Source organism: Macaca thibetana, chromosome 11, assembly GCF_024542745.1.
Source record: "Macaca thibetana thibetana isolate TM-01 chromosome 11, ASM2454274v1, whole genome shotgun sequence".
Lineage (NCBI taxonomy): Eukaryota > Metazoa > Chordata > Mammalia > Primates > Cercopithecidae > Macaca > Macaca thibetana.
In genome coordinates, this window is record NC_065588.1 from 34477975 (window position 1) to 34504920 (window position 26946).

The 26946-nt window shown below is 34.7% G+C and overlaps 1 protein-coding gene across 5 annotated transcripts in view; it reads right to left on the reverse strand.

Moving 5' to 3' along the window:
* Positions 1–26946, reverse strand: part of CPNE8 (copine 8) — a 239232-nt gene that overhangs the window by 78356 nt on the left and 133930 nt on the right. For all 5 annotated transcript variants that reach the window (XM_050750139.1, XM_050750138.1, XM_050750135.1 and 2 more), the window contains one exon: positions 1794–1869. In XM_050750139.1, coding sequence (XP_050606096.1) covers positions 1794–1869 — 76 coding nt within the window. The remainder of the gene's footprint in view (positions 1–1793; positions 1870–26946) is intronic.

Consider the following 26946-nt stretch of genomic DNA (forward strand, 5'->3'; position numbering starts at 1 on the left):
TGTGGAGGGGCAGGCCACCCCTTCAATCAGTAATTTTGCAGATATGTCAATTGAGATTTTGTTTCCAAAACAAAAGGAAAAAAACCAAAACAACAAAAAAGAAAAAAAACAGAGGCCAAGAGAGCCATGCGACACCATTAAGCATAACAAGGTAAGTAGAATGGTAGTACCAAAAAGAGAGAGGAGAAAGAGAAAGTGGCAGAAATAATTATTTGAAGAACTAATGGCTGAAAAATTTTTTGGTTACTTGATAAACCTGAATCCCTTACACAAGTATAGATAATAAAGTTTGTAATGTATTGGACCAAAGATTGTCCACTGAACTCCTAAAATTACTTGTACATAATTCATAACGGTCTCCTAGATTTTCTTCAGACTGATGTCTTCTTTTGAAAATATGTATAATAAAAAAACATTTATATTTGAAGTCATGGCCTTACAGGATATTTAAGAACACATAAACATTATTAAGCTTCTTTGTCATCTCATGAGATGTGGCACCAGTCTTGTCATTTAGCAAGCTTTATTGGACAAGAGAGTCTGGGGACTGACTGAAACCAATGATGAGAAAATGCTATAAAAGCTAGAGAAACTAAAAGTGGTTAATTGCTGGAGTATTATATGCTGACCAGCAGCAGATGATGCCTAAGTACAAGGAGAACTAGTGTGCACGTGTGTTCTTCCTCAGCCTTGATGTTAGGCAGACAAAATAGGTATTTACATAATTACGAGCAATCTTACATGACTTATTTCCTGTTTAGAGCCTAAATATCATTTCCTTGAAAGACCCAGATAGACTAATGTATTACTTTATCTTTGTCTCTGACTGAGAAATTTTTTTGAGAGCTGAGTTTGGCCCCTCTGTAATAATCTCATAGAGCACTAAGTATACTACTATATAGAGCACATATCAATCTATACAAAACATATTTTATATCTGCCTCTCCCATTAGACACTGAAATTTATACTCACCTCTGTATCCCCAGCGCCAAACATAGAACATAAAATGTAGAAACTACTTAATAAAATTGTTTCAGGAATGAATAAATTAAGGCTGGAATAAAGTGGTAGAAGGAGATTTCTCCACTCTCTACTTAACAGAGGCCAATTTTAGCATCAACCTGGCAGGGAAGTATTACCACTGTTGATTAAATACTGAGATATTCTCCTTTGGTATCCACCTATATTAAATTTTAAAGTTATAGGAAATGTACAGATACCATAGCTCAAGGAACAACAGTGCTGGAACATACTATATGCTCAACACATATCTGGTGATTAACTGGCACGGTGGTTTCAGGCAGAAATAACTACAATGTCTCTGCTTTAACAACCTGAATTTCTTTAATGCCTGCATATTACCTTGTCATTCCCTTCAGTCTCCACCTAAACGGTACTGAAGGTGCTCAGATACATACGCAGACCACAGCTCATTTTATAATGCCACACTGACAACTAAAATGCCTAATCTTCTTCTTTATTAGGAAGGGATGGAAGAGGAGGTTGATAAAAAGGCAAAACATAAAGGCTGAAGCTTAAGAAACAATAAACTCATATCTATATTTTTTAAAGTAAAATGCTTTATACACAATTAAAAAACAAAAACATTTAAATGTGACTTGAAGAAGTATTATTATTGAATCTAAAAATGTCTGCTCAACAACTTCAAAGATTCTAACATACATTGATACTTAGTTAACCTTTGGCAGTTACGCTTTGCAGAATCCATACTTTCAAAGCATAGACTTATTTATTCTAGAGAAAAACAATGGTAAAATAAAATGGCTCTTACCTCATATACATTGAATTGTGACTGCCCTCTAGAAAGTTCCCTATAGCTTGTTGTAAATTCTCCAATGAAATCATGACTAAAATTAAAGGAAAAAGGTACATAAGCTTTCATATATTTGTCAATTGTATTTTAAAGGTTTTAGAAAGGTTTAATCATTATGAAAAAAATGCTTGATATTATTATGAATATAACTTAATAATTTACAAAATATTTAAAAAGACTAACACATAACTACATTCTTCACTAATCCAAAATTATGTATACTGGACAATTATATTTTATTAATATCCAAATGTTTAATTTATTCCACTAATATTAACATTTCAAACAGGTATACTAGTTTTAATAACTCATATCTCAAAACCGTTAAATCACCTGTTATTCAAATGATTAATTAGGATGAAAGTTACAGACTACACTAATAAATTTATTATTGTCCATATCTATGGATATATATTTTTTAAATATAATGATTTAAAAATCTTCAAACTTTCCTATGGCCATAGTGTAATAGGATGCTATTTTAAAAAGGTATAACATATTAACATGTATAACAGTCACTCGACTTTTTTTCTACAATAATAGTTAATAAATATTTTATCAATAACAACATGTTAATTCAGAATTTCTTCACTTTAAGTAATCATCACTATGTTCTCAGGTGCCTTCTCAGTTTAGGGGAGGAGGGGTAAGGATTGAGTAAACATGTATTAGTTCTCACTAAAAAGCTTTTATCAACTGAGGTTGACCTGTGCAACTACAAAAAACATGCTAAATATTCAGTGGTTTAGAGCAGACTCATATCCTACTCCTTTGAGTTAATTTAATGGCCAGTGCTAAGTTGAACACACACTGCTGAGAAATAAGTGCAAAATGCTGGTATTCAGTGCAATGGTGAAATGTAGTATGTTAGAAGAAGATACAGATTGTAGGAGCTAAAGCAGTATAACAAACAGAGAAACATGATGAAAAATACTTTGATAATAAATCACAACCAGTAATTTCCTTGTGATTCAATAATACTGTTTTGCTATTTCCTGTTAATGTAATCACAACTAAAATAATTATTCTATGTTATAAGTCCCAAGCTCTCTGACTGCATTTACAAAATAAAGTTTACTCCAGTGCCATTTATCTGGCTGGTGTCTGTTTACATCTCTATATTTTTCCATACATTTTATTACATGTATGTGTTATTTAAAGTCTGAGGGAATGAATTAAAGAGGTATTTTGAGGAAACTGATTACTACTATAGCTAGTAATTTGGCTCTTAGTCCTTGAGTAACGTGATTAAACTGTTGAATAAAATCTGTTCATTAGGATCATTTCTATGCTTGTATTTTTTGGGAATACAGTATTCCCAAATAGTGGGAAAACGGTATTATGCATAGTCACATTTATACCTGAAACCTGTAGGGCAGTCTACAAACTTATCCATCCTCCTCTACTTTTGGGGTATTACTCCCCTATATCACTTATCTTTTACTGTACAGCTCAGCTATAATATCCATCAAGAAGCCTTTTCTGCTTCATTCTTTTTTGCTCTCAAAAACATAAAACAAGCAAACAACCAGTATCTCTCATCACAGTTCCTATATTGTATTAAACCCATCTATTCATGTGCTTCCTCTCTTCACCTATGTTTTGAAGGCAAGAAAGGTATTAACTTCATCTCAGGATTCCCAGCATCCCCCTCCGTACCTGCTACACAATGGGTGCAGCTGAGTTTTGCAAACACACTTAGGGCAATAGCACAGTCATGCCGTGATTTTACCTTGCCAGTGATATTAACAAATTTGCCTCACATCAATTATATTCAGCCCAAAAGAATGGCACAAGTGCCAATCATATTAAACATATTAACCTTCTCTATCTCCTTAAAACAACTCTGAGAGTAATGCAGACAACTATGATTTTCCATGAAAATGCCCCCATATAATTACAACAAAGGTATGAAAAAAAGAGAACATTGCCTTTTTTGGCACAACTGAAGATTTTCCTGAAGGCCACTCTTCAATAGATAATGCTTATTTTCCTGACATTTATCTAGTTTTGCATATAATATGGATCAATGGCAAATACATACCTAATCCATCTCATCCCTTTCTCTACCACCATGTTGTATTGAGTTAGTCAGTCAACCTCTGGGTCCTTAAGTCTTCACCTCAAAATTGGAGGTAATGCCTACTTTCTATTTCAAACATCAACCCAGAGAATTCATTTGATTCTTTCTATGAAAGGTATTTAACTTATCAAAAAGTCACTTCTAGAATACAATCTAATTATGAAGACAATAACTTCAGACACACATTTTTTCAATAAAGAAGTTTTAATCAAATTAATTTGTAAAGAAGTAATAGGATTATGAACAGATGTGTGTTGTATCATAATATTTTGGAGTTACACACGCATGTGGCTTGTGGTGTTCTCACCCAGGTATGCTTAATTCACAAGGCATGTCTCCCCTTTGGAGTACATCACAGTGTGACATGTTTCAGGTATGTATCAAAGGATATCTCAAATGAGGATTTGTACACAAATTGTATATGAAAGACAACTTCTCTAATTTGGATGCTAAAGGGATTTTGGAACAAAATTGGCATGATCTTTCTCATGGGAACATCACGCTTAGTTTTTGTCTCTCATTTATTCTTCAGAGCAGTGATTTCCCATGTTTCCCTGTCTTGCAATTCTGTTCAAGTCCTGGAACACATATCAAGATTTTTGAAAATAGTGAGTTTGAAAATGGAGCAGTCACGAAAATAAAATACCCCTTTGACTGAAATGTAGTTACGATGATCCTAATTAAATGCATGGGTTGCAGACATTTTCACTGTTTCAACCTGTATTTGTGGGCAGAGGGCAGCAGAGTTTTTCAGAGGTGACTGGAACCAAGTCTTTAATTCCATGATTACAAGTAAAATGCACCATGAGACTTGTGCTTTCTTACTATCACCACAAAAAGCCATCTTCATAGGTCCAGATAACAACATATTAGCTCTCCCTGATTTTGCTTTCTTTGCTTTTGTTGTAGGCATAGTGTTTGACAAACTTTTCAGCATCTAAGAATGATTTCTTACATGATAACACCAACAACCTTCACTGATTCTTAAATAGTTAAAACATCAACAAAATCAAGCCTTTTTTTTCCTTTTAGCTTCTTCAAATCCTGATAATCTAGTTTCTTAAAAAGGTAAGAAACATGATCTTTCAGCATTCCTAGATTATGAGCTGATTTATGTCTAAATCTGCAGAACTAGCATGATTTTTAATTAATTGCCCCAGTAAACACAAACTATAAGCATATTTTGAGCAAAAATAATTTTTTATTCATAAAGTCCTGGTTCATGTTTTTACTATTAATAGTATAAATCATTATATATAAGATGTATATCAATGTATTCAATGTAGAAGTGATGATTTATCTCCAGCTTTGCTGACATTTTAAATCACTTCAAGAGGTTTATATTTCCTTTGCTCTCTACGTAGATTTCAATAGTACTCTGGGCCTCCAAGACACAAATAGATAGATAAAACCACTCTCATAAATTAAGAGTTCAGCAGGAGAACTAGGCTAATATTATCAGTCTTATCCACACCTGCTCATTAGTCCATTTCAAATATTGACAGAATTTTTAAAAGATACAAATATCTTTTTATACGTATATATAGTAAGTTCTATTGTCCTGCTGGGGTGTGTGTGTGTGTGTGTGTGTGTGTGTGTGTGTATGTATGTATAAAATGGTACATTTATATAATCCTAAATTTCAGTATGTTACTATTTCATCTATTATGATTATTGAATATTTTATTAATTTTATTTTCACCTCTTGATTATATCTATACAAAGATACAAGAAGACTAGAACAAATCACATTTTCTAAGGTGAAGATAATATTTTTATTGTGGTTTACATTGGTAAAGCAAGTGCTATATGCCATAGTTAAGGATATGTTATATATAATAATTTATCACATTTAAAGCCAAAATTGCATGCCTATTTAGTTATGCCAAATTATTTTTTTAAAAAACAGGATATATACATATTTTTAAGTATATTCATAACGGTAGGTCATTTAAGTTGCATGGGTATCTATTAGACATAATTTAAATTTTAACTCCACATAAAGTACACTTTTAAAATATAAATACCTTTCATTCTGTTTCTATTGCTTCTAACAAGCTGAATGCACTAGAATATTGTCAAAGAAAAGCTCCCCATTCAAATTAAAATTTGCCTACACAAATAGAAAGCATACAATAGTTAAGACAAAAAATTCTTAACAGGAAATAACTTTTACCTAGCAATGTTTCACAAATGTAACTTAATCCATTAAAAAGTAGAATGGAGTTTCTTTATCCAGTTATGACCTTGGATACTTATCTAGAATTATATTAGTTAGAAACTTTACTGTGATCATGTCTAAGGTTAAAATCTTGTCCAGTTTCATGGATTTTAAAATATTTATGTCGCTCACATACTTTGTATGTGATTGAATTCAGTTTTTAGCTTGAACGTTAATCTCTAGAAAAGGAAGTCTGTGTGACTCAGTATCCTGTTTCAAAAGTTTAAACTATAAGCCAGTAAGTTGTAATTTTTTCAGAGTAATGGTAATTAATAATAGTAACAATAATTATTATGAGCAAAACAAAAAAGCAGCATTATTATAAAATGATGACATATTCAATGCTGAACAAAGACTGAAGTTAAAAAAAACTGTGCTACTAAATCTGTATTCTTGTATCTTTTTCTTTTTATGTCATTGGTCTATGGCTAAATAAATGCAATTAAAAGTGATCACTTACTTTCCCACATACTAGTAACAGATACTTTATTCAAGAACAAATATAAAATATACGGCCGGGCGTGTTGGCTCAAGCCTGTAATCCCAGCACTTTGGGAGGCCGAGACGGGCGAATCACGAGGTCAGGAGATCGAGACCATCCTGGCTAACACGGTGAAACCCCGTCTCTACTAAAAATACAAAAAACTAGCCGGGCGAGGTGGCGGGCGCCTGTAGTCCCAGCTACTCCGGAGGCTGAGGCAGGAGAATGGCGGAAACCCGGGAGGTGGAGCTTGCAGTGAGCCGAGATGGCGCCACCACACTCCAGCCTGGGCGAAAGAGCGAGACTCCGTCTCAAAAAAAAAAAGGAACAAATAAACAAATATACACATATACTTCAGTCATAAGTAGACAAGACAAATTAAATTTGCAGTTCAAAAAATTTTACTTTAACTATAAAGCACAGTAGTTCAAAAAATGTTTTTTCTCTGTCAGCCATCACTACCACCATACGTCATTTAAAGATAATAATTTCATCTCAATTTCTCTCACGTTTTCACAGAGATTAAGCCTGGAACAGGGAAGTCCATAACGTTTTGAACCAAAGTTCGTATCTTGATAAGAAAGCACAAAGAAAAAAAAAATCTGCCAGGAGTAACACATACTCATTCTCTTTCTCTCTCCTGAACACACGTATACAACACAAAACCCCCAGCCTGAAGTAGCAAAAGTTGGCAAGTTGCACTCTAGACTCCACTGCTACCCAAGGGTAGGGTCTTTTCAATGGCAAACAGTCCCTTCTTTGCCTCTGGCGTATCCTCTCCTCTCTGTATTTCGGGACACCACTTCCCAGAGTTGTGCCAGAGTTGCCAAAAGGCATCGCAAGTGTTCTAGCTCCCCCGCCATTCTTGCTTGTGGAGCCGGCTACCAGTTTCCATGCTTTCTCTGGCCACCAGTCTACATACTGTTCATTATCTTCCTGACAGACTGAGGGACTCCAAAAAGGGCAACAAGGATCAACTGCAAAGGGTAAGTCACAAAGAGGAGGAGATTAAAGTAAATTTACTATTGAAATTCTTTCAAACCTATGCGGGGGAAATGCATGTTGGAAAACATCCTTTGATAATGTCAGGGTTTTAGATTTAATAGTCTTACAAACCCCAAAAATATACGTCTACCCAGTACAACGTTATGTAAATTGTTGCTTTTGTCGTTTTCAGTCAATTAATACGTAGAGACAATTTAGATAATTCAAGTCCCAAAAGCACTTATCCCAGCTCCCATCAAATTTGCCTAGAATATTTGCCTGAAATAAATCAAGTAACTCACAAATTTTATTTTGTGCTGTGTAGACAAGGGCTTCTTAGTCAAAAAAGGTACATTATGAAATTTTAAAAGATCATCCCACCACTTCAGTGAAATTTTGAATTTAGAGGTGACAGTGTACTGTAATCCTTGACATAGATTTTATTTGGCAACTCAGACCTTTCTGATTTGAAAGAATTTTCAGCCAGTGGGGGATTGTGTACATATTTTAATATTAATGTAAAAGTAATAACTACTTATTACCATTCGGTATTTATAAAGTTCTCTTTGGATTCTTACATCATTACTCTTTTCACCTCTCAAAATTAATTATTATTATTATTATTATTATTTTTTTTTTTTTTTGAGACAGAGTCTCACTGTTGCCCACACTGGAGTGCAGTGGGGTGATCTTGGTTCAGTGCAGCCTCCAACTCTCCAATTCAAGGGATCCTCCCACGTTAGCCTCCCAACTATCTGGAACCACAGTGCATACCACCACACCCAGCTAATTGTCTTTTTGTAGAGACGGGGTTTCGCCATGTTGACCAGGATGGTGTCAAATTCCTGGGCTCAAGAGATTACCCGCCTTGGCTTCCTAAAGTGCTTGGATTACAGGCATGAGCTGCCACGCCCAGCCTAAAACTACTTTCTTAAAACTTTTTTTTTTTTTTTTTTTTTTTTTGAGACGGAGTCTCGCTTTGTCACCCAGGCTGGAGTGCAGTGGCGCGATCTCGGCTCACTGCAAGCTCCGCCGCCCGGGTTCACGCCATTCTCCTGCCTCAGCCTCCCGAGTAGCTGGGACTACAGGCGCCCACCACCACGCCCAGCTAAATGTTTTTTTTTGTGTATTTTTAGTAGAGACGGGGTTTCACCGTGTTAGCCAGGATGGTCTCGATCTCCTGACCTCGTGATCCACCCACCTCGGCCTCCCAAAGTGCTGAAACAAACTTCCTAGATTTTGTGAGGCTTCAATAATTCCTTATATGGTTTTTGAAGAGTGTTACTTTCTGAAAATGGTTTTAACAATATAAATATTCTCAAAGCATTAGAATATGGAAATAGTATAGTTCACCTCAAAAAAGACTTTTTGTTAGAAGTCTGCACACTTTATATACTTTTTTAACCAAGTGAGGCTCCCGAAAACTATGAAGTAAAGTTTCAGAATTACTGAGCTCCCCAGAGACATTAAATCTAAGAATTTAAAAAGCTGTGTGCTTGGATGGTATAATATCTGTGTGTGGAAACTCTTCTTTTAAATATGCATAGCAGGTAAGTTGTTCCTAAAACACATTATAAAAATCTTTGAATATTCTATGAAAATGAAAGAAATGTCCTTGCCATCCCACAAAAATAACGTCTGCATGTTGGTTCTACCTTTGGGTTCTACTGACTTTGGGTCACTTAGTAGGCTTTGTAATACATTTTTTCACCCCCTCAAAACCATAAAATGCATTTTCCTATTCACTTTTTTAAAGTTGATATAATTAATTAGGGGATACCAAAATTTTATTTTGGTTTCTTTGAAGAAAAGTATTATCTTAGAAAATAAAAATGTAGCCCTAATCTCAATATATGGTGAAATTAATTTTAGAGATTAAAATTTACATTTTAACACATGTATTCCAATGGCTTGATTCGTTTAGTCTCTACTATGATATATTCAGAATGAGTTTGTGCTGTAAAGTAGATATGATAAGATAAGGGAAACTCTACAATATGGTAGACTCTTTCTACATATGTAATATCTTATTCTATAATTCTAGGAAACATAACAGTAGAGATATGTTTAGATAATAATGACTTAAAAGAGGCACTGGCAATGTGTGAAGACTTAAATAGAAGGATATTTTTCTATAGATTTAAACAAAAATCCCACTGTGAATTCATTTTAAAACATAAACCATAGGAAGCATTCTTCCTTTGGTTCTGATCCTTCCACATCAGAAATTTCTTTTCTTGTTTGCTATGTTTATTTTGTTCTACATACAATACAATGTAAACTCAAAAACTGTAAGTTAACAAGTTTGCATGTCTATCCTAGAGTTGTAATCATAGTATAATACAAGAAAAACCAGCAATATAAGTAGCATGATCCATAAACATTTTTTCATGTTTATAATATTTTATTTCATGTGTGCATCAATATAGAAATTTAGAATATTTGGTTTCTGAAGGAAAAAGTTGTCTAAATAATTCTAAAACACTCCATAGCATAGTATATACAATACTATTTCATTTGTACTTAACTAAATACACAATTTAACTGAAAATTTAAAACCTCACATTAATTTGATATTCTTAAAGAACATTTATATAATAAATATTAATCATAGAATTATGATACCAAAAAGAGTAAATCTTTTTATGACCTTATTTATTAGTCAGAAAGCATTTACTGAGTATTTCCTCTTCCTGAATTTTAATGCCAAATAATGATATTACAACCATTAAATATGCACATGAAATATATTTAATAAAGTAGAAGAGAATGGGTTAGTCTCTTAAATTTCTTTGACGATGTCAAAGTCGGTGAAATACCAAAGATTTTATGTGGTGTTTGCTTTATATTAAAATGCTCTAATTTTTAGTAGCATAAATCTTACTGTAGACTATATTTTCTGGTTAAATCTATAATGCAAAAATTATCCAAAATATTTTAAAAGATCGTATATGCCACAGAAAAAGTATAGCTTCCCTTTGTAATGATGTGGATAATTGAGGCAATTACTTAGATCACTGAAATATACAATTACCTATATATTTTAAATAGAACGACTTGACGCCTTTATTTTACTTCTCTCATACGTTCATACAAATTAAAAAGTATGAGTATCTAAAACTATGTGCACAAGCAGGCTGTAACCAAGAATGTCACAGTTGAACTCCAGAGACTAAATTTTAAAAGCAAAGACAAAATTCTTGATTTAGGGAGCAGAAAATCAAACTTCAGGCCATACAGTAATATTTAGGGTACATTAGGAGATACATAAAGTATCTCCAGTATACTGGAGAAGTGTGTGTCATTCAGTCAAAAAAATTACAAATAAGTAAAAGCAACACTGAAATATATCTGAGTATTTATCAAAGCTGAATTTTTATTGGCAGTGACAGTATGCTGTACTCTTTGTTTCTGCCAGATAAATAACTATAAAATTTTCTTTTCCAGGCATGATTTGACTATAACATGAATAAATAGCTAAACATATTTTTGTTTGGTTTTAATTATCTCAGGTTGTATCTATTATAATCAGCATCAAGTGCTAAAGGTTAAGAATTTGTGCTTTCAAGAAAAGATTCTGGACTTCTGAATATCAGAAGAAATATCCAGTTTTCAGATAAAGGGAACCAGAGTAAAACACAGAGAGGTCTTGGAAACATCTGTGTCTGTTAGGAAGCATGAACTAAACCTTACATAAGAAAGCACAATAGATTCAGGTTGGTGTAATCTGAAATATTTCAATTCCTCTAGCATGAGGTAATCACGAATTCCAGTATTGTCTGGATTATAACTGTCTGCTAGATTTATAGTTGGTATTCTCCTCATCAGAACTAAAGAAAGGCTAATATTAGAATTTTAAATTCACCCATTCAGAATCTAAGTCCATTATATCTACCTCTATACCCCCAAACTGACAAGTTAGCAACGCCTTACTCTCCTATTCCCATCAATAATACTATATATATTTCCTTGTCAACTACATTTAGACTTTGAGAATTGTGTTTTACATCAGACTTCAATTAAAATAATGTTGCTGTTATAAACCCATAGATGTTATCCCTTTAACACTGTCCCTACTACCCAAGCTTCACGTGATGTTGAAAAATGAAAACTCATAAATGTGAAATCTGAAGGCTCCACATTTTGAAGCCGTCATATAGGTAAACTTGGGCAAGAAACTGAACTTCAATTCATTTATCAACAAAAGCAGAACGACCATACGTTACGTATGCCTATCAGGATTATTGCAAGGATCATATGGAAAAGCATGTAAAAGAAGTACTTTGTAGACGGAAGAGCTCTATGCATATTCAAAGTGTACTTTAGATGGCATTCATAACAATGGTTTTGTTATTCTTTCTCTTACCTTTGCTACCAACGTAATATAGGTTTTCATTACTCTCCTAATGACCTCCATAACCTTCCAACTAGTCCTTGCACTTCTGTATCTGTCTGATTCCAATTCATTCTACAGATATTTTCCCACACCTTTGGCCATGCCAAAATGTGCCTGATTCAGAGTCAAAAAGTTTCTCAAAGATTCCAAAATTTCAATGGGATTCAATACATAATCCCCAGTGTGTCATTACAGGCCTTCTACCATATGATCTTGACCTACTTTTCTATGTCTGCATTTCTCCTGAATTCCCTCTAATACATTATAACCTACTCAGAACCACACTGCCAAAGCAGAACTTTTCATCCACAATATCTGCCCTTTTTTGAGTCCTACACTCCTTTCAGATAAATCACATATCATACTTTATCATGAACACATCTGGGATACTTCAACACAGATGTGAAATCCAGCATCACATTATACCTCTCTCAGGAAACATCCATGCTCTACCTGGTATTTTGTTCCTGGAATTTTATTGCACACTCTACAGGAACATACCCTTCTTCAGTCCATGGGCTGGATAGCAATCATCTTTAAATTCCCCTGCAGTAACTAGTATAGTGACCCATACTTAATAGATGTTCAGAAAACATTTGTTAAAACATAACAGTTTCACCAAGTGAGGTTACTAAGTTTGTTAGAGACAGGGTCTCCCTCTGTCTCCCAGGCTGGAGTGCAATGGTGTGATCACAGTTCATTGCAGCCTGGACCTAATGGGCTCAAGTGATCCTCCCACCTCAGGCTATCAAGTAGCTAGGACCACAGGGGTGCACCACCATGCTGGGCTAATTAAAAAAAATTATTTGTAGAGACAAGGTCTCACCATGCTACCCACGAGTTTGAATTTATTTCAATAAAAGCTCTCCAGGTGATTCTTATGCATACCTCCAGTAAAAACCACTGCTTTAAGTGGCCCAATATGTATTAAGTGGCCCATATGCCAATATGTATTTCTGGCAACCAGTAGGACAATTTCAATATATTTCGTTCTTGATTACAGAAAGAGGTCAAGGTATTCTATGTCATAGGATGGAGATGACAATGTCATCACAGAGATATTCAAAATATTCTTTAATACAAAAAAAAAAACCTTTTGAACACAGATCAAAAATATTTTAAGATGTAGGTGGTAAGATTACCTAAAGTCACAAACATGCTAATCAATGAAGTATTTTATGCAGTAACTTGGTGGTCAAAAGGATTACCATGAATGGGGGAAAGAAGTCAGGCTTTCACGTTTTTTCTTTGGAAACCTTAGTATATTTCTCATGCATGTTACAATATAAACAAACTATTTTTCCATACTAATTTTTTCTTAAGCTACAAATTGTAAGATAGTTAGACAACATAAGATGATAACAAAATTGACAATAACAAACAATGCTGAGGTGCTTCAGAGTTGAACGACTAAATATCATTTTGACACAGGGTCAGTTTCTCAACATGATATTGAGCACTCTGCTTTCTTTCATTAGAAGACTGTTCTTTGCTAAAAGCATCTTTATAAGAAATCATTCGTAAATGTCTCGAATGTAACAGGAACAGAAATATTTTTGGTTTAAGGACAAAAACTAACACATCTTGGAGATGCTAACAGGAACTTGAATCAAAATCATCAGCTGTAAAGCAGGTATTATCTTAATTTTTACAGAGAATAAAGTACAATTAAAAGTTTCCTCTTTGTTACTGCTCAACTTTAAAACAGGAACTAGAATCAAAAAAGTGATTGAATTTGCATATGACTTAGATGGTTTTGGTCTCCTGAACTAGTAAGATTGAAATGTAATATATCTTAATCGAATGAATGAGAAAAAAATGTAAGATGTGGTTTTTATGAAGAGAAATAAGAAACGTGGGACAAATGAGTGATTTGCAGGCCACCTCAGATCAGGCACACTAAAATCCAAGCCTCTATTATTGGCATATAGAATTACTCTCATCTGATCTTCCCACACTTTTCAGAAGCAACCAGATTTTCTGAATTTATTTTTAAAGAAAAGCAGATCCTGATTCAGTAATAAAACACTATATGCTCTACGAACAGTTTAATCAAACTACTATCACCAATATTCATAGCTATTGCCAAAGATTTTCTACACAGAATCCTTTGTAGTGTCACTGCTTATTCTCCATTTTGTGTCTCTCTCACACCGAGGTGAAGTCTCTGCTTGCTTACGTACTTATCTGTGTCTCAATACCACAAGTAAAGGAGTATGAAGTGGATTATGAATTTAAGTTATTTAGCCACCTATAGGAATGGAGAATTGGTATGACAAGTTGGCTTATTTATAATGTGGACATTTCTAGACAGTTGGTTAAAACCTTCTTTTCTGAATATATTTTTAAAGCTCCTGGGAAAAAATGTTGAGGATACAGAACTGCATAAAAAAAGGGGTAAAAAGTGTATTTCATCCCACCATCCAGGGATAATCTTTCTGATGGTCAATATATCTTTTCCATGTATATATTTTAAGAAAATATTCCAGATACACTGTATAAAGCTGCACTGTTCAATCTAGTAGACATTAGCCACTTGCACTCACTGAGTCCTTGAAATGTGGCTAGTATGAATTGAGTGTTCCTGTAAGTATGTACAACATACACTGTATTTCAAAGATAGTACATAAAAAAGAAAAATATCTCAATAATTTAGATATTAATAATGTTTAATACTTCTGATATCAATGTAAGATATATTATTAAAATTAATTTTAACTGGTTCTATTTACATTTTTAATATGGCTACTAGAATAGATGTAATTTACATTTCTATTAGACAGTACTAGTATAAAGTACTCTGTAATTTTCACTTTTCATTTTATTAAAAAAAAGCATTCTCCCAAATAAGTAAGCATTCCTAGAAAGTAATACTGTTGTAATTATTTATTTATTTGTCTATTTATTTATTTTTTGAGGCAGTCTCACTCTGTCGCCCAGGCTGGAGTGCAATGGCGCGATCTCCACTCACTTAAACCTCCACTTCCTGGGCTTAAGCGATTCTCCTGCCTCAGCCTCCTGAGTAGCTGGGATTACAGGCATGAGCCACCACGCCCAGCTAATTTTTATATTTTTAGTAGAGATGGGGTTTTGCCATGTTGGTCGGGCTGGTCTCCGATTTCTGACCTCAAGTGATCTGCCTGCCGTGGCCTCCCAAAGTGCTGGGATTACAGGCATGAGCGACTGCACCCAGACGCAATACTATTAATAGATACATAATATTCTTTTTGATAGAAGTACCACAATTTAATTTGGACATCAGTGTTGTTCTATCATAAATAACTGAGTTGAACATTTTTACCACAAGCCTTTTTCAGGTTTCTGGTATTACCTTAGAATACATTCTTGGAAATAAAATTACTAGATAAAAGTCATAACAGTATTTTTAAGGATATTAATACATGTAACTAAATAAGTTTTAGAAAATTTGTACCCATTTATAATACCTTAAAAATATAAAAACACCTATCTCAGTTCACCCTAAACAGCACTGGGTAATATATATTAAAATATTTGCCCATTTCATTTAAAAAGTTATTTAGTTTAAATAGTTTACATTAGTTTAAATATTATTTGTTATATATTAAGTTATATGTTTTAAATTCTTTTTTTGTTGTTGTTGATTACTAGTTGACATGGTTTGAGCTCTGTGTCCCCACCCAAATCTCATCTTGTAGCTCCTATAATTCCCACATGTTCTGGGAGGAACCCTGTGGGACGTAATTAAATCATGGGAGTGGGTCTTTCTCATGTTGTTCTTGTGATGGTGAATAAGTGTCACAAGATCTGATGGTTTTGAAAAATGGGAGTCTCCCTGCACAAGTTACCTCTTTGCCTGCTGCCATCCATGTGAGACTTGACTTGCTCCTCCTTGCCTTCTGCCATGATTGTGAGTCTTCCCCAGCCATGTGGAATTGTAAGCTCAATTAAACCTCTTTCTTTTGTAAATTGCCCAGTTTCAGGTATGTCTGTATCAGCAGCCTGAAAACAGGCTAATACAGTAAGTTGGTTCCAGTAGTGAGGTGTTGCTGAAAAGATACCCAAAAATACAGAAGCGACTTTGGAACTGGGTGACAGGCAGAGGCTGGAACAGCTTGGAGGACTCAGAAGAAGATAGGAAAATGTGGGAAAGTTTGGAACTTTGTAGAGTCTTGTTGAATGGCTTTCACCAAAACCTGATAGCGATATGGACAGTAAGGTCCATGCTAAGGATTGCGAACTTATTGGGAACTGGAATAAAGGTGACTCTTGTTACGTTTTAGCAAAGAGACTGGCAGCATTTTGTCCCTGCCCTAACAATTTGCGGAACTTTGAACTTGAGAGGTGATTTAGGGTATCTGGGAGAGGAAATTTCTAAGCAGCAAAGCATTCAAGAGGTGATGTGGGTGCCATTAAAGGCATTCAGTTTTATAAGGGAAGCAGAGCATAAAAGTTCATGAAACTTGCAGCCTGACAATGTAATAGAAATGAAAATCTTATTTTCTAAGGAGAAATTCAAGCAGGCTGCAGAAATTTGCATAAGGAAGGAGGAGCCAAATGTTAATCCTCAAGACAATGGGGAAAATGTTTCCAGGGCATATCAGAGGTCTTCATGTCAGCCACTCCCATCACAGGCCCAGAGGCCTAGGAGAAAATGGTTTCCTGGGTTGGGCCCAGGGTCCCTGTGATGCTCTGTGCAGTCTAGAGACTTGGTGCTCTGCATCCCAGCCACTTCAGCTTGGACTAAAAGGGGTCAAGTGCAACTTGACTTACTGCTTCAGAGAGTGGAAGCCCGAAGCCTTGGCAGCTTCCACATGGTGTTGAGCCTGCAGGTGCACAGAAGTCAAGAATTGAGGTTTGGGAACCTCTGCTTAGATTTGGAAAGATGTATGGAAACCCCTGGATGCCCAGGAAGAAGTTTGCTGCAGGGGTGGGGCCCTCATGGAGAACCTCTGCTAGGACAGTGCGGAGGGAAAATGTGAGGTCGGAGCCCCCATATAGAGTCCCTACTGGGGCACCACCTAGTGGAGCTGTGAGAAGAGGGCCATGGTCCTCCAGATCCCAGAATGATAGATCTGCTGAGAGCTTGCATCTTGCACCTGGAAAAGCCACAGACCCTCAATACCAGCCCGTGAAAGCAGCCAGGAAGGGGGCTGTACCCTGAAATGCCACAGGGGTGGAGCTGCCCAAGACCTGGGATCCCATCTCTTACATTAGCATGACCTGGCTGTGAGACATAGAGTCAAAGAAGATCATTTTGGAGTTTTAAGATTTGACTCCCTTGCTGGATTTTGGACTTGCATGGGGCCTGTAGCCCCTTTGTTTTAGTCAATGTCTCCCTTTTGGAATAGCTGCATTCATCCAATGCCTATACCCCAACTGTATCTAGGAAGTAACTAACTTGCTTTTGATTTTATAGGCTCATTGGCAGAAAGGACTTGCCTTGTCTCAGATGAGCCTTTGGACTGTGGACTTTTGAGTTAATGCTGAAATGAGTGACGACTTTGGGGGACCATTGGGAGGGCAAGATTGGTTTTGAAATGTGAGGATATGAGATTTGGGAGGGGCCAGGGGCAGGATGATATGGTTTGGCTGTGTCCCCACCCAAATCTCATCTTGAATTCCCACGTGTTGTGGGAGGGACCTGGTGGGCAGGTCTTTCCCATGCTGTTCTCCTGATAGTAAATAAGTCTTATGAAATCTGATGGTTTTGAAAAATGGGAGTCTCCCTGCACAAGTTATCGCTTTGCCTGCTGTCATCCATGTATGATGTGACTTGTTCCTCCTTGCCTTCTGCGTTGATTGTGAGGCTTCCCCAGCCACTTGCAACTATATGTCCAGTTAAGCCTCTTTCTTTTGTAAATTGCCCAGTCTCGGGTATGTCTTTATCGGCAGCATGAAAACAGACCACTAGAGTAAATTCTCAGGTATGTCTTTATCAGCAGCATGAAAATGGACTAATACACTAGTACATTTCATTTTTAAAATATTTATTCACCTTTTTTAAAAAAATTGTCAAAGTCTTTGCCTCTTTGTAATTAGGTATGGGCATCTTCTTATTGTACTAGAGCTCTTTACAAATTAAAGAAATCTTATTTTACTATATATGTTGCAATTTATTTTCTAATCATCCTTTAACTTTTTGTTATATGATATTTTTACCTATAAAGTTTTATATATTTAAATCTGTGGACTTCATATAGCAATTCTCAGCTTGAGTTGCTGTGGGATGTTGAGTTAGAAAGCTAGGAATTTTGATACTACATTATGCCTACAAGCCAAATTAAAAACTAGGACTTTCAGATAAATTGAGTTCATTTTCAGTGATAGAGTTAATCCTAATTCAGCAATAGTGGCACTGGAGATAAAAAATTATTTATTTTGGAAAGTTGGATTTATAACTCAGACTTTTTGACAGATATTTATAAAACCTCAGGTCCACCCACTTGCCCTCATTCCAGAGCTTCCTAGAGTATTTTGTCTAATTCACAATAGTCCCTTTTATCACTTTGTACCATTTCTATTATTCAAGCTATCGTTAGTTCTGATTTATTTTCTTTTTCACCAGGCTGCATTGTAAAAACTTTTTTCTACTGCTATGCTGCTCTCTTTACTATTCTTTTCTTTCAGTATCTGTTTACTTTTTAAAAATTCATCTTCAGTATTTTGTTGTATAAATTGTGATACTGTTGCAAAATAAATTTAGCCTGGTAACAAATATTTATACTCTTTTAATAAACATCTGTGTTTATTCCATCTTTTCATGTCATAAAAGTATAAATAATTACATAATTAACTTCAGGAAATTAATTCATTCATTCTAGTGACAATGGAGGCAACATTTAATTATTTATTTCTAACAGATGTGAGAGTTGGCAATTGATTGGATTTAGTGGATGAGAGCAAGGGCAGGGTTAATATGACTATGTTCTTTCCAGTCTGCAATGTTGGAGTTATAGTAATGCATAGGCCTTATATTCAAGGGATGTAAATCAGTAAAGCCAAAGTAAATATAAAAATACAAAGATATCTATCAACCCTCCCATTGATAACTAGTCACTGCTCACCATTTTCTGTGTGCCTGGCTACTACCTCAGCTTCCCAAAACCTTCCCCTGGACTCCCTGGGCCACCCCATAATCCAGCAATTAAAAAGCTGGCTCTTGCAAAGAAAAGACCTTCCAGGACCCTATTCCCATCGTATAGCTCCCATCTATTTTGATGGCAGAAAAATATTTTCAATATCACCTCTGGTAACCTCACAACAGAATACAACTTCAGAGAGAAAAGGCAGATTTAGTGGTGAAATTAATAACTCATTCAGGATCAATTATCAATAAATATGCTCAATCTCTTCTTGGTAAGTAAAGAGTTAACTCTAAAGGCCTCTTCTAGCCATAAGATTCTAATATCACCTTATACCAGAATTAGAATTTAATTTATATTCCAAATTTGACTGATGACATTCTAATGGAGATGAATTTAAATAGTAAGGTGATTAAAAATAAAAATTTAAAATATAAATGTATTTGATGATTTGAACTTGATAATTCTCCTGTTGGTGAAAGTTATCGGTATTTAGATAGGAATAAAGCAGAAAAAGTAAGCAATCTGAATGACAAGAAAGATGATAGATTCCTGAATATAACATCTAAGATACATGCAAACTGTGAAAACAAGACTAAGTAAACGACATCTAAATTAATTACTCACTATCTTTAGTTTCACCAGAGAAATAAGACCTCTAATGTTATTTAAGGTAATTTCATGATTTAAAATAAAGGGGATATAAGTATTGATGGAGGACTGAGTGTTGATACAGAAAAATATCAGAGCTGGCAGGGCACAGTAGCTCATGCCTGCAATCTTGGCACTTTGGGAGGACGAGACGGGTGGATCATTGAGCTCAGGAGTTTGAGACAAGCCTGGTCAACATGGTGAAACCCTGTCTTTAATAAAAATACAAAAATTATCCAGGCGTGGTGGTAGACACCTGTAATCCCAGCAACTCAGGAGGCTGAGACCTGAACCCGGGAAGTAGAGGTTGCAGTGAACTGAGACAGAGTGAGACTCCATCTCCAAAAAAAAAAAAGAAAAGAAAAAGAAAAAGAAAGATATCAGAGCTCTATTTTAAGTCCTCTCTTCTGTATTACTGAAGTAACATAGCAAGAAACTACTACATTAAAGGCACTATAATCTACATTGTGAGGAATAATATGACAAAACACAGTCCTTGATTTCAGGTAGTTTATAATTACAGAAGTCTCCCCTACCCCTGCCCCCTTAACCACGGTTTTACTTTTTGTGGTTTCAGGTACCTGCTGTCACCTACGACCTGTAAGTTAGGTGAATACAGTACAATAAGATATTTTGACAGAGACCACATTCACATAACTTGTATTACAGTATATTATAATTGCTCTATCTTTGTATTATTGTTCACCTCTTACCAAGGTAAAAATTAATCTTCAACGTCAGTATGTACGTATAGGAAAAATACAGCTATATAAAGAGTTCCATACTATTCACGGTTTCAGGCATCCACTGGGGGTCCTGGAACATATTCCCCCAGAGATAAGAGAGGATTACTGTGATATGAAGGACAAAGCAGAAACAAATAACTTCAGTATAAGTCATAATGTGATAGATATGCTGATAAACATTCCAAAGTGGCAAAGTAAACACACAGGAGAGAGGGACTTTCAATATATAAGGAAAACTTTCATACAAATGACAGCACTGAAATCGAACCTGAACAGAATATCAACAGGCAAAATGAACACAGAAGGGCTTTCCAAATGGTGAGGCCGGGCAAATATGTGGGATAGAAGAGCACAGGACAAACACCAAAACTGCATAGTGAAACTGGCTGAAATACCACTTTCCGAAATCCTGCAAAGATCTTCCAGTAAAGGGCTGGTGTTGAATATAATTTTCTTAAAAATGTTATTGAAAATGAGAAAAAGCCTTTCCTCTGAAACATTATCTGAAAGAATCCCAAACCATTCAAGGTAGGCAGGTGGAGATAGATATAGATATAGATATAGAAATATAGATATAGATAGATATATAAAACACATTAAATAAAATTAAAATCTTGTTGTATAAAGATTGAAGTTTTTAGTTAAGTCATGTTACCTGGCAAACTGTTGAACACATAATGAGTGCTCAGTAACAATTTCTTCATAAATGAATTAACATAATTCTATTGAGTCATAAATACATGAAGATGTACAGAAGTTAAAAACTGATTACCACTTCAGGTATACTAGATACATATAAAATTAAATCAATCTTTCTTGAGAGTAAGAATTATATACTGAAGTGAAAGGCGACAAAAAATTCACAAGCTACAGTTGAGAGAAATAATTACCTGTATTTTTAGCAGGTGGAAGACTAGATATGTCAGTGAATCATACATTGATTATGAAATTCCATTTATCAACATTTTAAGTCTCAAAGAAGTGATACGTAAGGGAACAGGAAAAAGAGGCTGAAACTTGCCTATTAAATACAGGTTTAGGATATTCAGGGTTAACTGCAAGCAAATTGTAGGTTACGGTTAAGGGAAGATTCCATAGAGTAAGTGAGGAAACAAAATAAGAAAAATATAAAAGGTTTACAAATGCTTCTTCTAAATGAGTTCTAATGTTTTAGACAACTCACAAATACATTCTCAAGCACTAGGCAAGGAATCACTTGGTCATGATGATGCATAATCCCAGAATGAAAACATTAAATGCATTGATCAAATGTTTTCTAAGGTAACAACAGAAAATGACAGCATTTGTATGGCATTTTGGAGACAAATGAAGTTTGCATTTAATTATAATAAATATCATTATTGAAATGACTGCATTTGATAAAATACAGAGTGGTAAAAATGAAACTTTTACCTCCCTGTTCACAAGCGGGGATTTTCTGATGGACAGTTCCCTAACAGCCTTTTCATCAAAATGTCATTTTTCTGGTAGGCAGCAATCTACTTGGTGGCCCATTTACAATCAGTCCCACATCACAACCACATGGTATTAAGGCAGCACTGTTCCACTAGTGCTCCCCGAATTTTAAGTTAAGCTACAAATTCAGCTGCAGAAACTTCAAGCAATTGAAGCTTTTCAAGGATACCGCTACTGATTGCTTTGCAACCAAGACAAGGCTCTCAGCCCTTTAGCTTTTCAATTGTTAAAGTAAGCTTTAAATATTCTTCCTTCACATCTTTTAAAGAAATAGTGATCCACCCATCTCCAAAAAAAAAAGATAGTGAGAAGTATAGAAATGATTTTAGTATTGTGGTTTAACTTGTTGAAAATTGAATACATTTCAACTGATTATTAATACCAAGGTCAAGCAATGCCTCTAACTCTCAGACCCTTGTCAATGTGTTTCAATAAAAGGAACAGATAACTGTATTTCTTCTACTCTAGTTTAGCTCGAGATACCTAATTTAATGTCAACTGGTTACATGCTCAACAGAGCATTACCACATTTCTGTATGCTTCATAGATTTGTGAGGTGTTTCTTACAGAATTAATTTCAGTTGATGAATTTAGTAAAAAATGCTATCAGAGTTCTGACGCAAGAGGACACCAGTCCCTGAAGTGCCCAATCTGTGAATATCATTACCACCACAACTGTCTGAAATACTCTAGCTAGTAAAACAAAATGTCATTATAAGCAAGTAAAGCATTTTCCACTGTTTTTTTATTTTTTTTAAGACAGGGGTCTCACTCTGTCACTCAGGCTAGAGTTGCAGTAGCATGATCATAGTTGACTGAAGCCTCAACCTCATGGGCTCAAGCCATCTTCCTGCCTCAGTCTCCTGAGTAGCAAGGACTACAGGCACATGCCACCATGCCCAGCTAAAATTTGTATTTTTTTCATAGAGACAGGGTCTTGTTTTGTTGCTCTGGCTGCCACTTTAATATTTGACTGACATATTCTCTCTAGATTGAAAGAGCGCATTGCCTTATTGGTGTTCCATGAGCAAATTTATACACAAAATAATACAGATATCTGACCAGCTTTTCCCCATTTTATCAGGAGTAGATTCTAGACTTCTATTAAATTCAGACAAACATTTCATCTGATATAAAGTTACTTATGATGTATATTACATGGACTTCATTAAAGTCTATGTAGTACCATCTAATATGGCAGCCCCTAGCCACATGCTGCTATAACTTCAAACGTAGGTAGCCTGAATTGAGATGTGCTGCAAACACAAAACATATACCACATTTCAAAGACTTAGTATTTTTAAAAAGTAAAAATCCTTCTTAGTAATTTTATATTGATTCTATATTAAAATGATAATACTCTGGAAACACAGGATTAAATAAAATATATTACTACATTAATCTGGTTTATTTTTACTTTGCAATGTTATCACTAGAAAATTTAAAATTATATATGTGACTTGCATTATATTTCCATTGGACAATGTTAGTCCAAGCTGTCAAAAAACATCCACTGAGCAAATAACATTTTTTAAGAAGAAGAATTAAAAGTTCTGGATCAACAAATAGGGTAAAAAAATGACACATGTACAGGATTTAGGACAAATACTAATGACGACAGGAATACAAAAATAAGTAATAGGAAACAGTCTCTGTTGATCATTATGTTGTGAAATATAATGAGTCCTATCATAGTCACTTTGATTTTTTAAAAAAATCTACATTGGGCAAATTTGTCAGATTAAAAAAATGTAAAAAGTGTAATAACCATGTTATTAGACCACACATAATCATAAGCTTCATATCAATTTGTATAATAATCCACACAGTGATCATTATTATTAAATTATAAAATTAATGTCTGGATTTTAAAAAACTTTTATGTATTATATTTTTTGGAGACTAATGCACCTTTCAAATTTCATACATAAGACATGTTATTGAATTAAAAGAATTATCAAGAATTATTTTAATTTTTCTTTTTATATGGCATCCACAAACTGATCATTTTGCTAACACTGAAAAAGGTTTCTTGCTGAAAATGTATTATGTAGAATTATACACTAAATTTTCTACATTAAAATATAGATCTATTTTTGGATTAATAAAAGAGCACTTAAACATTAAAAAGGTATTAAACTTACACTTACAAAATTACAATCCATTCCCCTAATTATTCTACTAATCATATAATTCATTTACAAGGAATGTTTAAATTTCACCTCACGATGTTTTCCCCTCCCAATCTCATCCCTTTATTTTCGGTCTTTAACTTCTTAGACTTCTTTTGAATATGTTGTTAATGATGATATAGTAAAATGAGTATTTAAAAATACATCAATATACCCTCCAGCACCACCCATCTTCCCCCCCAGGCAGTTGATGACCCAATGACAAAATACGCTGATCAAATCTCAATATCTAAATAGTTTCTTTGCTTTTAAATCTGATGTCTCAAAAGTAAATTACTATTTCTTGTTGAAAAATATTTTTCCTATCTAATGGCCCAAATCCTCTGTGAACGAACTCTTGCTTTCTCTCTCTCTCTCTATTCTTGCTCTTATTATAGCTCTCATTCGCTTAATCTAAGCCACCTCTTTTTTACATTTTACTGGTTCTTTCAATGTCTATTAGGATACTTTCAGAGTCTGTAATACTCATTTCTTTCTACCTAACTTCTAGTTACATAAAAACTGTTACCAAGAAAAGCTTTATCCACTTTTCCAGACAATATACAATTTCAGATAATAAAAAAAATTATGTTAGATTGTTTCTTAAATTCTCCTTATAGTCTTCACAACTATTACATTAAAGTAGCACAGAGTAAGTCCAATGTCCAGGTTGCAGCCTTTCACTTAATGCCAAGAATTACGATTACAATGCTATAAAAAAGACAGTGCAATAGTTATGAATATACTATTGGAAGTGGACTGCCAGGGTTCAAGCCCTGGTTCCACCATTGATTAGTTTTGTGACTTTAGGCAAGTTACTTCTTTGCCTGAGTTTCTTTATCTGTAAAAGGTAATTAATGTAGTACCTATAATTTATTGTGAAAATAAAATAAAGAATAACATTAAAAATGCTTAGAGAATACCTGGCATGTTAGAAACTTTCAATAAATCATATCCTGAATAGGAATTCTCAAAGTGCTCAAGTCAGGAAAAAAGATAATTAAATTCCAAGGTAATTCTGATCTTCAAAGCTATTCAAAATTCTTATGGCTCAGAAATAGATTGGAGACAATAGGAGAGTCACAGAAACTCACCATTTGAAGGAAGACATTACAATATCTATAATTTCAGCAAATTTAGGATTGAATGTCTATGGATGCGGATGAAACCTAAATTTATACCCCTTATTTATTAGTGGTTAAATTAAAACCATTTCCCAAAGTTTTAAGCCATTTCTCATGTGCCCAAAAATACTCATCTCTAATTCTAATGTAATATCACGTACATTCCTGTTACATTAGGATTAGAGACAAGTTCTATTTAGAAATAACTCCAAAAACAGGTTTTATATTTTCAAACTGAAAATCAGTCAGATGTGCTTCAGCCTCAAGGATTGTGTTTATGTAATATTAAAGGAGCTCTGGCAGCGAGCTGCACTTTTTGTTTCTGAACAGGAACCTGGTTAAAAATTACTAGGGAAAAGCCACCACTTTTGCCTATTCACAATTAAAATAGAAAATAGGGTATATAACACAGGGCATAAAGTCCATTACTCAGATTGGCATTACTTCCTTTTCTATTATTCTGAGCAGCAAAACTCATTTTCTCAGTGAATCAAGTTTAATAACGCAATGGAGCATAACTCCCTATGGAAAAATAGAAGGTTTTCTGATAAGGTTTCTCCAGAATGCACATAGAACTAAATAATACACTAACCAAATGAATACCTGGCAGAAATGTAAAGATCAGTAGCATAGCATGTATTATTATGACGTTATCTCTAACAGCAAACTTCAAATCCGTGTTATAACTCATTTTCATAATAATGCTTGGGATACAACTTAAAGACTGAAATATTTGAGTTTTATATACTTATTTGGTAGCAGCTAAAGTGTAGAATAATAATTTCCACTTCTCTCCCCATCTTCTCTTATCACTTCTTGAAAGAAAAGAAAATACTAGTTGCATCAAATTCTAGGACACTTATTGCACCGTGTTTGTCAGTAAGCATATGGGCAAGTGTCATACACATGATGGCATGTGGCTCTCCAACTGAGCAACTTTCTGCCTATGCAGCAGAAGGGATGAGAAGGGGGTGCCCTCTCAGCACAGGCCAGCCTTCTTGAACTTGTTCCTGTATTCACAGGAGTGTTCAGGTATCCAGGCACTTTCATCCCTTTGGGGTTGGTTTCTGGCTCGTACATGATGCAGAGAGAAAAGCATTGTTTAGCTTTAACCTCAAGTTTCAGCTCCATTTATCAGTGAGCTATGGATTTGAGTTTAGGACAAGCATCAACTGAAAAATTAAAAGTACCCTTTGCTTTCCTATTTATCATTCTTCCTTGACATCTGCATATTCAGCCCTTTCAGGCAGTAGTCTAGGGCAAAATAGGATTTGAGCATTTCTGGGTCCCTTGGCTTAAGATCATTTTACAAACATCTCATCATCATCCTACGTAGATGACAGTAGAAACAAAATATGCTTAAAAAAGAAAAAGTAGTGTGTTTCTTCTCTTTTAGTCTTTAATATCTACTTTGATATGCAGAGAACTACAGTTATTGCAGAGCTCTGAACAACTATTTGGTCTGGCAATGACCAGACACAATTCTTGAGTTTTGTTGTATGATATATATATATAGGCAGAGTTCGGTGGTGAATGCAATGCTTACTTCCGTTCCCTTGAACAGTATGGGATATCAATGTTATAGAAATGTTCAGAGAAACTGTGAGATGCATAAATTTTATACTCATTACAGCTATAAAACTAGACATCTATAATCATCAGATTTAAGTTGAAAATCTTTACTAAGTTACTGGAAATAAGAAAACCCTCTATT